The 16,417-nt window shown below is 49.8% G+C and overlaps 1 protein-coding gene across 1 annotated transcript; it reads right to left on the minus strand.

Moving 5' to 3' along the window:
• Positions 1-1,500: 1,500 nt before the first annotated feature.
• CCDC177 (coiled-coil domain containing 177) lies at positions 1,501-3,627 on the minus strand. The gene has a single exon (XM_045807568.2). It carries the CDS (start codon positions 3,625-3,627, stop codon positions 1,501-1,503), a length of 2,127 nt encoding a protein of 708 aa, XP_045663524.2.
• Positions 3,628-16,417: the final 12,790 nt, after the last annotated feature.

Raw genomic sequence — 16,417 nt, forward strand, 5'->3', positions numbered from 1 at the left:
GAAGACAACTGAATGGGACTTTTTGGACCAGGGAGTGGCCTGGTCTTGCAAGTTATTTTCCCCCAGAAGCTAAACGATTATCTGTTGTGAAGCACTGCCCCTTCCAACGCCCAGGAATCTGTATTCCCGGGAACACACTAGGCCAACAGCAGCCCTCCTGCCTCCCTACTCCAGGTCAAGAAAGGCACAAAGAAGACCAACCAATAATACTGAGGCGGTGCTTTGGATCCGGAAGACCTTGAGGTACCAGGAGAAGAGTACCGATGGCCCCATCTGGCCAGTGGGAAAGGTGAGGCACGGAGAGAATGATTCAACACTTTCAGCAAAGGTGAGGGGGAACCAGGAACTTACGGGGCAACATTCTCTTTTTCCTCATGTGGAGGAGGGGAAGCTAAACTACCAACAATAGCGACCACAACTCTCAACAGCAAAGGGGCAATGCTAGCCGCCACAGGAGATCACCCTCAGAGCGCTGGGATGGTTCCCTAGCGCCAGACTCGCTGGGCCCGCCCTCGGGGCTGCATCCAGGGTTGGAGATTCAGGCAGGATGGGCCCGGGCAGACACACGAGGAAGCTCTGCTTCTTAAGGCATGGCTGCTGTCTTTCGAGGAGGGCGCTCCCCACTGGGAGGTGGCCAACAGACACGGCCTCCCCTGAAGCTGATTCTTACCCTGCAAGAAAGCAGAATCGGGTGGAAACAATGCTGCCTGGGGAACTCATCTACCCCAGGGGCTGGGGGCTTCCACTAAAGCGAAGCAGCATCACCAAACCAACCGATTTCTTGTGTCACTTGGGAGAATAAGGAGAGGGGGAAAAAGACACAAATTGATCATTACTGGCAGGTGATTGTCTAACTAGAAAGCCTAGGGGAATCAACCAAAAAACTACCATGACTGAGACCAGAATTTGCTCAAATGGCAGATTAAGAGTCAAGCATACAGAAGCCAATCGCTTTTGGGGTCTTTGGGTGTGGTGTAACACCTTGGAAGAGCTGTGCTTTTCTTCGAGGCCTCTGAGCTTTGTGCAACTTGCCATTATTTAAAAGGATGGAGGTGAGCCAAGGCGACGTCTTCTCGGCTGCGATAACCAATGTCACCTCAGACACCAATATGCGGAAGGTGCCTGGGCGGCTGCTGAGAAGAGGGCAGCCACCACGGCACCCTCTCCTACAGGGGCCCTCCCCCAGTCCCTACGCAGCCCGCCTCTCCCAGCTTTGTTCTATTCTGATCCCAAAGACACACTGGGAAGCTTGGCAAGGGCCGCTGCGGGAGCCACCAAGACGTGGTTAAAGATTGTGCTATGTCATTTCCAAATGAAGTTCGTTTTGTAAAAGGCGGTGGGCTGGCAAGTCATTCTGTTTTCTCATTGCTTCGTTGGTCGGGAGCCTGGCGAGGCCGCGGCCCTGGGTGGCGACCAGAGACTTCCACAGTCTGGTCATAAAGGCCAAGGGGAAGGGCCTGCAGGGCTGAGCGTGGCAGCCTGGGCAGCTCAGGGCGGCGGTCATTTGCGGTCCAGGCTGGCGTGCAGCTGGGCTTCCCGCACCATTCGGTCGAAGGAGCGCGTGTTGGTCTCCTCGCGTACCTTCTCCCGCACGTGGAAGGAGGCCCTGGCTGTGGAGCGGGCGGTCTCCAGTGCGCTCCGCCGCTCTCGAGACAGCTGCTCGCTACGCTCCAGCTTGCGCCCGATGGCCTGCAGCAGCTCCCGCCGGCGGCAGTCCTCATCCCTCTCCACCTTCTCCTTATTGGCGCGCTGGGTTCGTTCCTTCTCCATCCGGCTCTGGCCCACGCGCCGCGCCTTCTGCTGCACAGCTTCCTCGGCTGCCTGCGTCGCGTGCTGCAGCCGCCGCTCCCCCACCCGGGCCAGCGCCTCCAGGTGCGCCTGGTGCTCGCGCTCTTTGCGCTCAGCCACCTCCTTGGCCCGCCGGCCCTGCAGTTCCTCTCGCCGGGCCCGCTCCCGCAGCTCGCGGGCGCGCTGCTCCACCAACTGCTCGTAGTTCTCCTGCGCGCGGCCCAAGCTGGCCTCCAGGGAGCTTCGCAAGCCCTCTCGCTCCGCGCGCTCCTGCTGGGCCCGGCCTTGCAGCAGGGCCTCGTGGCGCGCCCGCTCCGCCCGGCTCAGCTCCCGCTTCTCCCGCTGCAGCTGGCCCTCCTGCCGCTGCTTGGTGCGCGCCGCGCGCTGAGCGCGCTCCCTGCGGACCAGCTCGGCCCGCTCGCGCCCTTCCTGCAGGCCCTCCTCCCGCTGCTTCAGGTTCTGCTCCTGCTGCAGCTTCCGCAGCCGATCCTCCCGGGCCGCGCGCTCGACCCGTTCCCTCCGCAGCAGGCCCTGGCGTTCCGCCAGCTCCCGTCGCCGCTCCTCACTGCGCTCGCACTGCCGCTGCCGCCGACGTGCCTCCTCGCGTTCCTCGCGCCCCCGACGGCCGCGCCGCTCCTCCACCTGCGCAGCCCAGGCCCGGCGGCCCTGCTCCAGGGCACGCTGCTTCTCCCGCTCCTCGCGCTCCCGCCGCTGCTCTGCGCGCACACGCTGCTGTTCCCACTGGCCGTGGGCCACGGCGCGCTGCTCCAGCAGCAGGCGCTCCTCCTGGTGGCGCGCCAGCATCAGTGCCGCGATCTTTCGGTCGCGATTCGGCACCCCCCGCAGGCCCCGCTCGGCGCGCACTTGGCGCACGATGCGTTCCACGTGCTGAGCCGTCTGCGGAGAGTGGCTCAGGTCACCCAGGCTGAAGCTGCGGCCGGTGAGCGGCGCCAAGGCCAGGGCGGAAGGACGGCCCAGGGGATTGGGGGCGGAGGACGCGGAGCCCGCGGGGCAGCTGTTCCTGGCCGAGGCCCGCGGAGGCCAATGCAGCTCCCGCAGGCTCTCCCCGCTGTAGGAAGACGACGATGCGCCAGACTCGGAACTGAGGGCGCCCTCGCGCCGGCGGGACAGCGAGTCTAGCGAGTGGCTCTTCCTACCTGCCCGCGAAGCCGCGGGAGGTGGTTGTGTCCGGGCCGGAGACGGGCTGGAAGAGGCCTTGCGGGCGGCACGCGGCGCGGGCGAGGCCGGGAGGCTGGCGCTGCTGCAGCTGCTGCTGCTGCCGCCCGCGCTGGGCACCGAGGCGGCAGTGGCCGCGGGCCCTAGAGGCGTGAAGAGGCGCCGCTTCTCCTCGCGGACGATGCGCTCACGCTCGGCCCGGCACTGCTGCAGCTTGGCACGCCGCTCCGCCTCGTAGGCCTCGTACAGGCCGGTGGCCACTCGCATGGAGCGGCCCGGGGCCTCGCGCACCAGGTCTGCCAGGGCCCTAGGCAGCAGCTCCACCGGCTTGACCGCGCAGCGGGCACAGGCCTCCAGCGAGCGGGGACTGGTCAGCACGTAGCGGCTGCCCTCGGCCTCCGGACAGTCGAAGTTGAAGAGGTCCAGGTGCAGCAGCGGAGACTGCTCCCGCCTCCCGCCTTCTTCCGCCGTGCTGGGGACTTCAGCCTTGCGGGGCGCCACCGCCGAGGCCGAGGCGGAGGCCGAGGCGGAGGCGGAGGCCGAGGAGGCGGCGGGCTGCTGGGCGCCAGGTGCATCGGGGGCCACAGATGCGGCGGCTGCGTCCCCCCGCGAACCTTCAGGCTCGTCTCCCGCCTTTTCCTCTTCCGGCACGGGGTCCACCATGGCTGAGCCCTGTCCTTTTGCGGAGTCGCTGCGGAAAACAAGGTAGGGACACCGAGGAATACATGAGAGCAGTTCCCCCGCCCCATTCATATACACCCCCTCCCAACTTAATCTGCTTTGGGATTAGGCTCAGAGGCCTGGTGGAACGTAAATCATAATACCAATGCCCTGAAAACTCAGGCGGGGGCTGCCGGGGTGAGAGGGGGCGGGAACTGGTGCAACGAGAAAAGCCTCAACCTTCCTCAGCCGGGGTGTGCGGGGCAGGGGCCTGGGACCCGGCTCCCCAGGCGTCTGGCCCACTGGATGCATCTCCTTGCTGCTGCAAGTTAAGATGAAAAGATCGCGGGGCAGGCGGTAGCGGGCCAGGGAGGCGGTGGAGGATTCCAGGAGGATTAGTGTATTTGTTTGTAGCTTAGGCGGGGAAGGGGATGCAGCTTTGCAGGAACAAAAAAAAGAAGATGCCTGTTCATCCTCAAAGTGCATTGCTGCGAGGACCCCATTTGCCTAGGGAAGAAGTTTATTTGGGATTAGGCTCAGAGGCCCTGTGACTTGTGTGATTAAATTTACATGGTGTATACTATATGATTTCCCCCTGCCGAAGGAGACCCAGGCCCGGGGCCCGGGGCTGATGAATGGGCTGAAAGAAATGCCTCAATTATAAGAGGCCCCCCGGGAGGGGTGTTCGAGTCTTGTTCTGTCTTTTGGGCAGGGCTTGCTGGGAGCTATGCCCGTCTCCCCTACCCCCACCCCCGGTGTTTGCTGGGGATGGAGAAGGCTCCTGGGTCCTCTCAAATGCACCCGGTCCCCTCCGAGTCTGAATGTGCTAAAGGCACCATCCACCCCAATCTAGGCTCGGACACCTGCCCCCGAATGCCTCTGAGTCCTCCCTACCGTATCCCAGCGAGGTGGGCTCTGGGGACTCAGCTAGCCCGGCCACGCCAGTGCCCGCGGCTCCCGGGTCTCCCGGCGGGTACACTCACCGCACGTCCCGGGCTCGGGCCCCGCGCCGAGGGCTTTTGTTCGCAGCTCGCCGCTCTCTCTTGCGCGTCTTCAATCCCGGCGCCCGCGGGGTCGGTTTACTGCCGGCTGCAGCCGCGGTAGGAGCCCCAGCTGCCACCGCAGCCACCGCCAGCGTCTCTCCATGGGGCCCGCATGCATCCCAGACGCTACCTACACACGGGAGGGGGAGTGCGACAAGGTCTCCCTAAAATAACGCGGCTCTGCTCCCTTCCGTCACACTGATTCTTGAAAAAGGAAGCCGGGTTCCATAGCTGCTGCATCCCTCGCGGTCTCTCCAACGGTGAAGGTACCGCAGGTCTGGCGACGCCCCCGGCGCCTCCTGGTGGACATTCAAGGGTGTTGGTTTGTTTGCTTAGAGGGCGAAGAAGAGAAATAGATATATATTTGGTGGAGTTGGATATATATGCGTTTGGTGGAGATGGAGATCTATCCATCTCCATATATATATATATGCATATATATATATATTTGGTGGAGTGGATCTATATATATTTGGTGGAGATGGATATATATATATATACACACGCTTGGAGAGGTGGAGATAGATATATCTATATCTATATCTATATCTATATATAGATATATATATATCTATCTCCATCCAATATATATGTATTGAGATGGACACACACACACACACACTTGATGGATATATCCACTGAGAAACCCTATTCCATAAGCACCTTAACTGGGTAGAATGAATAGCTTGGCTTGTTTCTCAAGGGGACCTTGATATTAATAATTGGATTAATAATTAGATATTAATAATTGGGACTTGATATTAATAATTGGATAGAAATAGGGTTCCTAATCCAAACAATGATTTTATTTTTGTAAGAAAAACTAAGAACATTCAGATAGGTTTGAGGCAGGCAGAAAATGTGTGACTAGTGTTTAATGCAAATTTGGAGACTTCCTGGTTCCAGGTTACACACATTAGAACCAATTAGTGGCCTTTATTGAGTGTTACTTTGAGACACCTCCTCCCCGCCTTTTTTCCATTTGGAGTGGTAGTGGCCATAGAAGACAGATGGGAGGACGACTGGAGGGAGGAGCTTGGCAGGTGGGTGGAACATAATATTAGAGAGCATGGTGAACTATGTTGTGAATAACCTTGATGCTATCAGATAGGCAGTGAGGAGCAAGTGGAGGATTGAAAGCAGGAAAACGACATGATTGGATTTGTATTTTTGGAACATAACCCTAGCAACAATGGAATGAAGGCTTTAGAGGGGCCAACAGGAGGCAGGAAACCCTGTTAGCTGGATACCATAGTCACCCAAGGCAGGAAAGATTGGGACTTGAGGGGGAAGAGCAGCAGGAGTAGTGGGCCTGGTTGACCTGGAGGGTGTACAGATGCCTGAAACAGGAAAAGAATATTCAAAGATAGATTGGCCCTGGGGGTGTAAGAAGCAGTGAAGGGTCAGAGATGACTTCCCGGAGCAATGAGGCAGCTGGGTGCACCCAGGGAGAGCATGGACCCAGGAGGGAGGATTAGGTGGTGCGGAGGGCCTGGGAAGGAGGGGCTCCTGCTTGGACCACTTGAGTGTGAGGGGAGCTGGCCAGCAGGTGGAGCTAGAGTTTAGGACATCATCACCATAGACAATGTCCCTAAAACCAGCAGTGGAGTGAGATCACCCAGGAAGGGCAGGAGGAGCGGCAAGGGAGGCAAGAAGGGCATTGATGAGGCTGCTAAAGGAAAAGGAGTCCATGAAGGGGACCAATAAGGGCAAGCATGAAAGCCATGGTGACATCAACAAAAACAGCTTCAGTATGGTCCTGGACGTTGATGCCAAACTGCAGGAAGTTGAGGTTAGGGGGAGGTGGGAAAATGAGCATTACTGACTCTTTTGACATTCGGATGAGAGTGTTAGGAGCTGTTAAGGGCTTGAGATGTCATCCTGCTTACATTCTTTTTTTTTTTTTTCTTTCTTTCTTTTTTTTAAAGATTTCATTTCTTTATTTGACAGAGAGAGACAGCCAGCGAGAGAGGGAACACAGGCAGGGGGAGTGGGAGAGGAAGAAGCAGGCTCCCAGTAGAGGAGCCTGATGTGGGCCTCGATCCCAGGACTCTGGGATCACACCCTGAGCCGAAGGCAGATGCTTAATGACTAAGCCACCCAGGCGCCCCCCTGCTTACATTCTAACATGTTAGCCTGCTAGGTTCATAGATGCTGGCAGAAGACAAGCGCCTCCTTCGTCAGAAACAAGGGAGTTTGTTAGTCCTGGTACAGCAGACAGCATGAGGTTCATGTTTCTGTTGGCTCCCCTTGTGTCTAACTCCCGGGGGGCAATGGAGAGATGGGCCCTGATTTTATATATAATGGGTTTGTGTCACAGGTGAGTGACTCTACTAAGCTTAGTAAATCTTCATCTTTTAGTGGGGGCTACTAGCAAACGTGTTCAACCTTTGCCCCAGAGGAAGGACAATATCTTTGTTATCCTGGATAGAAAGCAAGTCTTCTCTGACCTGGAAAGAAGCTCTATCTTCCAGGGATGTTTGCTATACACACTTCCTTGGAAAAATGGTCCAGAATAAAAGCCTTTACAAGACATGAGGAGGGGCTCCTGGGTGGCTGTCGTTAAGCAGCTGCTTTCAGCTCAGGTCATGATCACAGGGTTGCTGGATCAAGCCCCACGTCAGGCTCCCTCCCCAGCAAGGAGTCTGCTTCTCCCTCTCCTTCTGCTTCTCCTCTTGCCTCATGCTCTCTCCCTCTCTCTTTTTCTGTCAAATAAATAAATAAATAAAAATCTTAAAAAAAAAAAAAAAAAGAAGACATGCAGAAATGCCATGGAGAATTGCTTTCAATAGGGAGAAGGAGCAACTGGTCAGGTGGCTAGTAAGAGGTGGGGCTGGGATTTGGACCCGGCTCTGTCTGATCCTGAAGTGGGTGCCATGCTTTGTGTTTCCACAAGTAAAGGATCTAGAGACGTGGATTTAGGTGCTGATGAGGGCAAGCCAACCTCTCCAAACCTTGGTTTTCTCCTCTTTACGTAGAATCGCATTCCATTGCCTGCCTCAAAGATTAATAATGTCTGCTATGTAAATGCCAACCCTGTCATTGAGTAGGGACAATAATAGCTACCTTCCAGGATTGTTGTCGAAACTGGTAAGATTATATGCACAGTACCTAGACCAGTGTACTGTCAATAGCAGTGATAAAATAGTTACCATTCATTTTAATAAACCTCATCTTATAGGCGTTGTCAAAATCAAGGAAACAGCTATAGTGTCTGTAAACTTTAAGGGGAAGCCCCACGAATGTTCCACCTTTGATTAAGGAATGATTCATCAACTGGGAAAGCCATGGACGGAGAGGGCATGGGAAGGGGACCCTGAAATAGGACACTGATCCCTAGCCAACCACTTCGGCAGATCTGACTTGGCAAACAGTGGGGGAGGGGGTACCCCTGAATGGCCAGGAATCTCTCACCACTCATCTTTAAGTGCCTTGGACATTTCAGGGGATGGGTTTTAAACAGGTTAAGTACTGATTTCCTTTAGGATGGGAGTCCTAGCCTGCCAAAGATCAAAGGTGTTAAATCCAAGTTTATTATGGTAGCCAGTAAAGATAGGAGCCCAGTTTGGGAACATGCACTTGCCCCCTGTGGGTGAGATAGCGGACACAGTGGTGAGCAAGGTGGGCTTAAGAGGCATACAGACCACTCATTCAAATGCCAGCTCAACCAGGCTATATGATTTGAAAAAGTTTCTTAGCGCCTCTGAGCCTCAACTTCCTCAAAAGAGGAGGCCACAATACCGACCATTATTTTGCCTTGCACAGGCCTTTAGAGATGTTAATTTGTTAAGTACCCTGTTTTATCCTTTAACATCCTAGCTCCCTGGCAATCCGGGAAGCTGTAACAAATTACCATGCACTGGGCGGCTTAAACAACAATCATTTCTCACAGTTCTGGAGGCTGGGAGGTCCAGATCTGGTGTTTGGTGGAGGACCCCTCTTCCGGGTTTGCAGATAGCCAGCCTCTTGAATCCACAGAGCAGAGAGAGAGAGCAAGAGAGCACAAGTACTGTCCTGTCTTTTCTTATAAGGACACGGATCCCATCATGAGGGCTCCATCCACATGACCCAATCACCCATCTCCAAACGCCATTGCGTGGGGGGTTAGGATTTCAACATTTGAGTTGGGGGAGACACAAACATTCAATCCACAGCACTCACTTAATTTGGACAAAAAACCCTCCAACAATTAGACGTTATATCTCCATTTAAACTCCTTTTTCTCAGCCCCCACCACCCACCTCAGCTCTGTGCACTTGCATTATTGCCTTTCTTCTCCATATAATCCTATTCATGGAACAGAGATTATTCAATCCAAAGCTCTAAATCAAGAGTTGGTAAACTATGATCTGTGGGCCAAATCTACTCACTGGCTGTTTTTGTGATAAAGTTTTATTGGGACACGCTCTGTTTATTTGCTTACCTGTCGTGCAAAAACATCAGAATTGAGTAGTTTTGACAGAGACTCTACGACTCACAAAGCTTAAGTATTTACTATTGGGCTCTTGGTAGAACAGGTTTGCCAGTCCTTATTCTAATGACTGAAAATAGCTTGTGCCCAGTTATGGATTTATTGCCTTGCACCTCCAAATTCACTCTTCAGTACCTTCTCTGGGATAGTGGACTTGCATTTTCTGCTGGACAGTATGCACAATGCTAACGTTTGCCAGTAGAGGGAGCTAGAGGGACGTTGCAGGAGAAAGGGGCTTCTCTCTTCCTGGGTCCTTTGGGCTGTGATTTGTGCTTTTACTTGTAGCAGCTGCCTGATGAGTGGTGCAGGTGTGTGGGACCACCCTGTGGCACCCCACTCCAGCTGCATGCCCAGAGCAGTCAGTGGCTCGCAGCCCAAGCCCAGGCCTGGGGATCGCCTTCCCTGGCCTTCCTGGGGCAGACACCACATGTGCTCAACCTTGTGCCCCTAGTGGTGCCCTGACTCCCTCTCTCCAACCTCAGTCCACCTTTGAAGGTCATTTCTTGCTTGTGTGGCATCTATGGATCAGCTCCGCCCCAGACTTCTCTGCCATCCTTGGGCTGCAATCACACCTTTCCCAATGAGCTCTGAATCCCAACCGCAAGGCGGGGCGGGGTGGGGGTCCCCTTCCAAGTTGTCCTTCCTGAGTAATCTAACTCGGCATTAGGGAACCCTTGAGAGTTCTCTTTCTATCTCTGTATTTACTCTCCTTTTATAGCTTAATGCCTCCTTATACCAACTTCCTCTGTTTAAATTACTGTGTGGTTTCCGTCTCCTGATTAGACCCAGAGTAATACACAGTGTAAAATGTAACCATTCCCAGTTCTTGAGACCAAAGCTTTAAGAAGAAATTTAGGACACAAACCAGCAGGTTAAAGGTAATATTTGTTAAAAATAAAGTGTTTATTTTGTACTTAGAGTAATATATGTCCATCACAGTAGGAAATGAGAAAATACAGGAAAAAAGGAAAAAAGAAGAAGGAAAAAAATCCTGTAGAAAAAGAATCACCCAAAGACTACCAGCTTGGTTACAAGTTGGTGTGTAGGTGGTAGGGACTTGTAAGCTGCAGGAGGACAGGTCCCTGTCTGTTTCCGCTCACAAATGCTTAGGGCCTGGCCCATAGCAGGGCCCCCTACTGAATACATCGACGAGAGGGAATGGGGTCTAACTGGTGCTACTTTGTTCACCATATATACAAGGAAAGGGATCTTGTCAGAATATTTTGAGCTGTTAAGCCAGTTTGATGAGTCATCAGAGTTCAGTATGGTGAGCAGGTGATGCTCATGTCTGAGAACTGTCCTGCGGGATAGTGGACACCAGCCCGCCCTAGACCGTGAGGCTGCATCAGCAAGGGAATGCAGAGGGAATCTTACAGTTAATCTGATGGGGTTTTCTCTCACTTCTAGAAGGGCCACACCTCATTCCATCCACCGCCCCCCATGACACTGGAGAAGTGTCCGTGTTCCTGAGTGTGACCATGCACTGGGGACGCTGCCCCAAGGGCATTTTATCTATGAACAAAATGGATCTGCTCAAAAGAGTGGGCCATTGTTCAGGAACTGGCCTTGTTTACAGTCGCTTTGCCTCCCCCGTGGGTTACCTGTTTCTGGCACAAAGTCACCTCTGTGATCGGGTCTTTAGGCCCCTTCCATTTCAAAGGGGCTACCCTGCACTGGGGGCACTGTGCCAAGGGCAGAAGTCACAGCTTCTGTTCCCCCAGGCCTCTCCCCCCACTCACTGCCAGACACACACACACACACACACACACACACACACACACACACACACATACACACACCCCCTTACATACTCCTTGGTTTTTTTTTTTTTACTGTCTTTATTTATTTTTACTTATTTATTTATTTTTAATGATTTTTTATTATATTATGTTAGTCACCATACAGTACATCCCCGGTTTCTGATGTAAGGCTTGATGATTCATTAGTTGTGTATAACACCCAGTGCACCATGCAATATGTGCCCTCCTTACTACCCATCACCGGTCTATCCCATTCCCCCACCCCCTTCCCCTCTGAGGCCCTCAGTTTGTTTCTCATAGTCCATAGTCTCTCATGTTTCATTCCCCCTTCTGATTACCCCCCCTTTCTTTATCCCTTTCTTCCCCTACCGATCATCCTAGTTCTTATGTTCCATAGATGAGAGAAATCATATGATAGTTGTCTTTCTCTGCTTGACTTATTTCACTTAGCATTATCTCCTCCCGTGCCGTCCATGTTGCAGCAAATGTTGAGAACTCGTTCTTTCTGATAGCTGAGTAATATTCCATTGTATATATGGACCACAACTTCTTAATCCAGTCATCTGTTGAAGGGCATCTTGGCTCCTTCCACGATTTAGCTATTGTGGACATTGCTGCTATGAACATTGGGGTGCATATGGCCCTTCTCTTCACTACGTCTGTATCTTTGGGGTAAACACCCAGTAGTGCAATGGCTGGATCATAGGGTAGCTCAATTTTTAACTTTTTAAGGGACCTCCACATTGTTTTCCAGAGTGGCTGTACCAACTTGCATTCCCACCAACAATGTAGGAGGGATCCCCTTTCTCCACATCCTCTCCAACAATTGTTGTTTCTTGCCTTGTCTATTTTTGCCATTCTAACTGGCGTAAGGTGGTATCTCAGTGTGGTTTTGATTTGAATTTCCTTGATGGCTAATGATTTTGAGCATTTTTTCATGTGTCTGTTAGCCATTTGTATGTCTTCATTGGAAAAGTGTCTGTTCATATCTTCTGCCCGTTGTTTGAATTGATTATTTGTCTCTCACGTATTGAGTTTGAGAAGTTCTTTGTAGATCTTGGATACCAGTCCTTTATCTGTAGTGTCATTTGCAAATATATTCTCCCATTCCGTGGGCTGCCTCTTAGTTTTTCTGACTGTTTCCTTGGCTGTGCAGAAACTTTTAATCTTGATGAAGTCCCATAAATTCATTTTATCTTTTGTTTCTCTTGCCTTTGGGGATGTGTCATGAAAAAGGTTGCTTTGGCCGATGTCGTAGAGGTTGCTGCCTATGTTCTCCTCTAGAATTTTGATGGATTCCTGTCTCACATCGAGGTCTTTCATCCATTTGGAGTTTATTTTTGTGTATGGTGTGAGATAGTGGTCAAGTTTCATTCTGTTGCATGTAGCTGTCCAATTTTCCCAGCACCATTTATTGAAGAGACTGTCTTTTTCTCACCGGATGTTTTTTCCTGCTTTATCAAATATTAGTTGCCCAAGGAGCCGAGGGTCCATTTCTGGGCTCTCTATTCTGTTCCATTGGTCTATGTGTCTGTTTTTGTGCCAGTACCATGCTGTCTTTGTGATCACAGCTTTGTAGTACAGCTCGAAATCCGGCATTGTGATGCCCCCAGCTTTGTTTTTCCTTTTCAACAGTTCCTTGGAGATTCGGGGCCTTTTCTGTTTCCATACAAATTTAAGGACTATTTGTTCCAGTTCTTTGAAAAATGTCCTCGGTATTTTGATCGGGATAGCATTGAAAGTGTAGATTGCTCTGGGTAGCATGGACATTTTAACTATGTTAATTCTTCCGATCCATGAGCATGGAATATCTTTCCATCTTTTTAATGTCTTCCTCAATGTCTTTCAAGAGTGATTTATAGTTTCTAGAATATAGGTCCTTTACATCTCTGGTTAAGTTAATTCCAAGGTAACGTATGGTTTTTGGTGCTATTGTAAATGGGATGGATTCCCTAATTTCTCTTTCTTTGGTCTCGTTATTCGTGTATAGAAATGCAACTGAGGGGCACCTGGGTGGCACAGCGGTTGGGCGTCTGCCTTCGGCTCAGGGCGTGATCCCGGCGTTCTGGGATCGAGCCCCACATCAGGATCCTCCGCTGTGAGCCTGCTTCTTCCTCTCCCACTCCCCCTGCTTGTGTTCCCTCTCTCGCTGGCTGTCTCTCTCTCTGTCAAATAAATAAATAAAATCTTTAAAAAAAAAAAAAAGAAATGCAACTGATTTCTGAGCATTGATTTTGTATCCCGCCACGCTACTGAATTGCTCTATAACTTCTAATAGTTTGGGAGTGGCTTCTTTTGGGTTTTCCATATAGAGTATCATGTCATCTGCAAAGAGAGACATTTTGACTTCTTCTTTGCCAATTTGAATACCTTCGATCCCTTTTTGTCGTCTGATTGCTGTTGCAAGGACTTCTAGTACTATGTTGAATAATAGTGGCGAGAGTGGGCATCCTTGTCGAGTTCCTGATCTTAAGGGAAAGGCTTCCAGCTTTTCCCCATTGAGAATAATATTTGCAGTAGGCTTTTCATAGATGGCTTTTATGAGATTGAGAAATGTACCTTCTATTCCTACACTCTGAAGGGTTTTAATCAGGAAAGGATGCTGTATTTTGTCAAATGCTTTTTCGGCATCGATTGAGAGGATCATATGGTTCCTGAGTCTTTTCTTGTTGATATGATGTATCACGCTGATTGATTTGTAAATATTGAACCACGTTTGCATCCCAGGTATGAATCCCACTTGATCGTGATGGATAATCCTTTTAATGTACTGTTGGATTCTATTAGCAAGTATCTTGTTGAGGATTTTGGCATCCATATTCATTAGGGAAATCGGTCTGTAATTCTCCTTTTTGAGGGGGTCTTTGCCTGGTTTGGGGATCAAGGTAATATTGGCCTCATAGAATGAGTTTGGTAGCTTTCCTTCTGTTTCTATTTTTTGAAATAGCTTTAGGAGAATAGGTATTATTTCTTCTTTGAATGTTTGGTAGAATTCCCCAGGAAAACCGTCCGGGCCTGGAGTTTTGTTATTTGGAAGGTTGTTTATCACTGACTCAATTTCTTCATAATTAATTGGCCTGTTTAAGAAATCAGTTTCTTCCGGTTTCAATCTTGGTAGTTTATAGGTTTCCAGGAAGGATTCCATCTCTTCCAGATTGCTTAGTTTATTGGCATATAGCTGTTGATAAAAATTTCTAATAGTCCTTCCAATTTCAATGGTGTTCGTCGGGACCTCTCCTTTTTCATTCATAATTTTAATAATCTGGGTCCTTTCTCTTATCTTTTGGATAAGTGTTGCCAGTGGTCTGTCAATTTTATTGATTCTCTCAAAGAACCAGCTTCTAGTCCTGTTGATCTGCTCTACTGTACTTCTGGTTTCTGCTTGATTGATTTCAGCTCTAATTTTGGTCAACTGCTTCCTCGTGCATGGATTAGGCCTGTCCCTCTGTTGCTGTTCCAGCTTCTTGAGGTGAGAATATAAAAACTGCATTTTAGATTTTTCTATTCTTTTGAGTGAGGCTTGGATGGCTATGTATTTCCCCCTTCGGACTGCCTTTGCAGTATCCCATAGGTTTTGGACTGTTGTATTTTCATTCTCATTGGTCTCCATAAATTGTTTAATTTGATTTTTGATTTCCTGGTTTATCGAGTCATTCCTGAGCAGGATGGTTCTTAGTCTCCAAGTGTTTGAGTTTCTTCCAAATTTTTCCTTGTGGTTGAGTTCCAATTTCAGAATGTTGTGGTCTGAGAATATGCAGGGGATAATTTCAATCTTTTGGTATCGGTTGAGACCTGTTTTGTGTCCCAGAACATGGTCTATTCTTGAGAATGTTCCATGGGCATTAGAATAGAATGAGTATTCTTTGGTTCTGGGGTGTAGTGTTCTATATATATCTATGAGGTCCAACTCGTCGAGTATGGCATTCAAAGCCTTTGATTCTTTGCTTAGTTTTTGCCAGGGTGTTCTGTCTATTTCTGATAGTGGAGTGTTGAGGTCCCCTACTATTAATGTATTTTTATTTATATGTCTCTTTATTCTGGTTAAGAGTTGGCTTGTGTATCTTGCTGCTCCCCTGTTGGGGGCATATATATTTATAATTGTCATATCCACTTGTTGAATACTTCCCTTAAGAATAATATAGTGCCCTTCTGCGTCTCTAACTATAGTCTGTAGTTTAAAATCCAATTTATCTGATATGAGAATTGCTACCCCAGCTTTCTTTTGAGGTCCATTTGCATGAAAGATGGTACTCCATCCCCTTACTCTCAGTCTGAATGCATCTTTGGGTTCGAAATGAGTCTCTTGTAGACAGCAAATGGATGGGTCATTTCTTTTTATCCAATCTGCAACCCTGTGGTGTTTGATGGGAGCATTTAAGCCATTAACATTAAGACTGAGTACTGAGAGATATGATTTTAATGATGCCATGTTGCCAGTAAAGTCTTTGTTTGTATTGGCTGTGACTTTCTGTTCTGTATCACTCTTGGGGCCTTTTTACTTTTATAGAACCCCCCGTAATATCTCCTGTAGGGCTGGTTTCGTGGTTATGAAATTGGTTAGTGACTGGCGATTCTGAAATGTCTTTATTTCTCCATCAATTCTGAATGACAGCCTTGCTGGATAAAGGATCCTTGGCTGCATGTTTTTCTCTGAAAGAGCTTTAAATATGCTCCCCCAACCCTTTCTCTCATTCCAGGTCTGTGTAGACAGGTCTGACGTAATTCTGATGCCTTTGCCTTGGTACGTGAGAAATTTCTTTGCCCTGGCCGCTTTCAATACTGTATCCTTGGATCTAATATTTGCGAATTGCACTATGATGTGACGTGGCGTAGGTTTGTCGTGGTTGAGCTTGGGAGGGGTCCTTTCTGCCTCTTGGACACGAATAAACATTCGTTTATTCGTTATCCCTCGCTAGATTAGGGAAGTTTTCAGCTACAATTTGTTCAAATATCTCTTCTAGACCTCTGTTTTTCTCCACCCCCTCGGGGATGCCGATGATTCTAACATTGGATCGTTTCATTGAGTCAGTAATCTCCCGTAACCTACATTCGTGGGCTTGGATTTTTTTAAGAGCAGCTTCTATTTTCGTTTTTTCCTCTATTAACCCATCCTCCAATTCACTAACCTGTTCCTCTGCTTCTGTGACCCTGGCCGTCAGAGCCTCTAGTTTTGCCTGCATTTGGCTCATAGAATTTTTAATTTCTGTCAGATTTGCTCTCATTTCCGTCCTTAGGGATTCTATATTCTCAGTAACCTTTTCGTTAATAGTTTTTTCAATTCTACTCATCATTTTGACCATCGTTACTCTGAATTCCATTTCTGATAATTTGGTTACATCCATATCCATTATTTCTGTGGCAGAGGCCACAGACTCACTGTCTTTTCTTTGCTGGGGGGGCTTCTCCTTCTTGTCATTCTGATGAGGAGAGGTTGCGGGGTTGTCCAGAGCCCAAATTATTGACTGGGTCCCAGGCCGTGCCCCTTGTTTTATAGGGATCTTAGGGATGTGGGCTTCTTC

The sequence above is a fragment of the Ursus americanus genome, chromosome 26, assembly GCF_024610735.1.
Source record: "Ursus americanus isolate L20-20 chromosome 26, mUrsAme1.1.p, whole genome shotgun sequence".
Classification (NCBI taxonomy): Eukaryota; Metazoa; Chordata; class Mammalia; order Carnivora; family Ursidae; genus Ursus; species Ursus americanus.

Excerpts from the sequence above, each read along its gene's own strand:
- CCDC177 (XM_045807568.2), bottom strand. The coding sequence starts at position 3,627 with ATGGTGGACCCCGTGCCGGAAGAGGAAAAGGCGGGAGACGAGCCTGAA.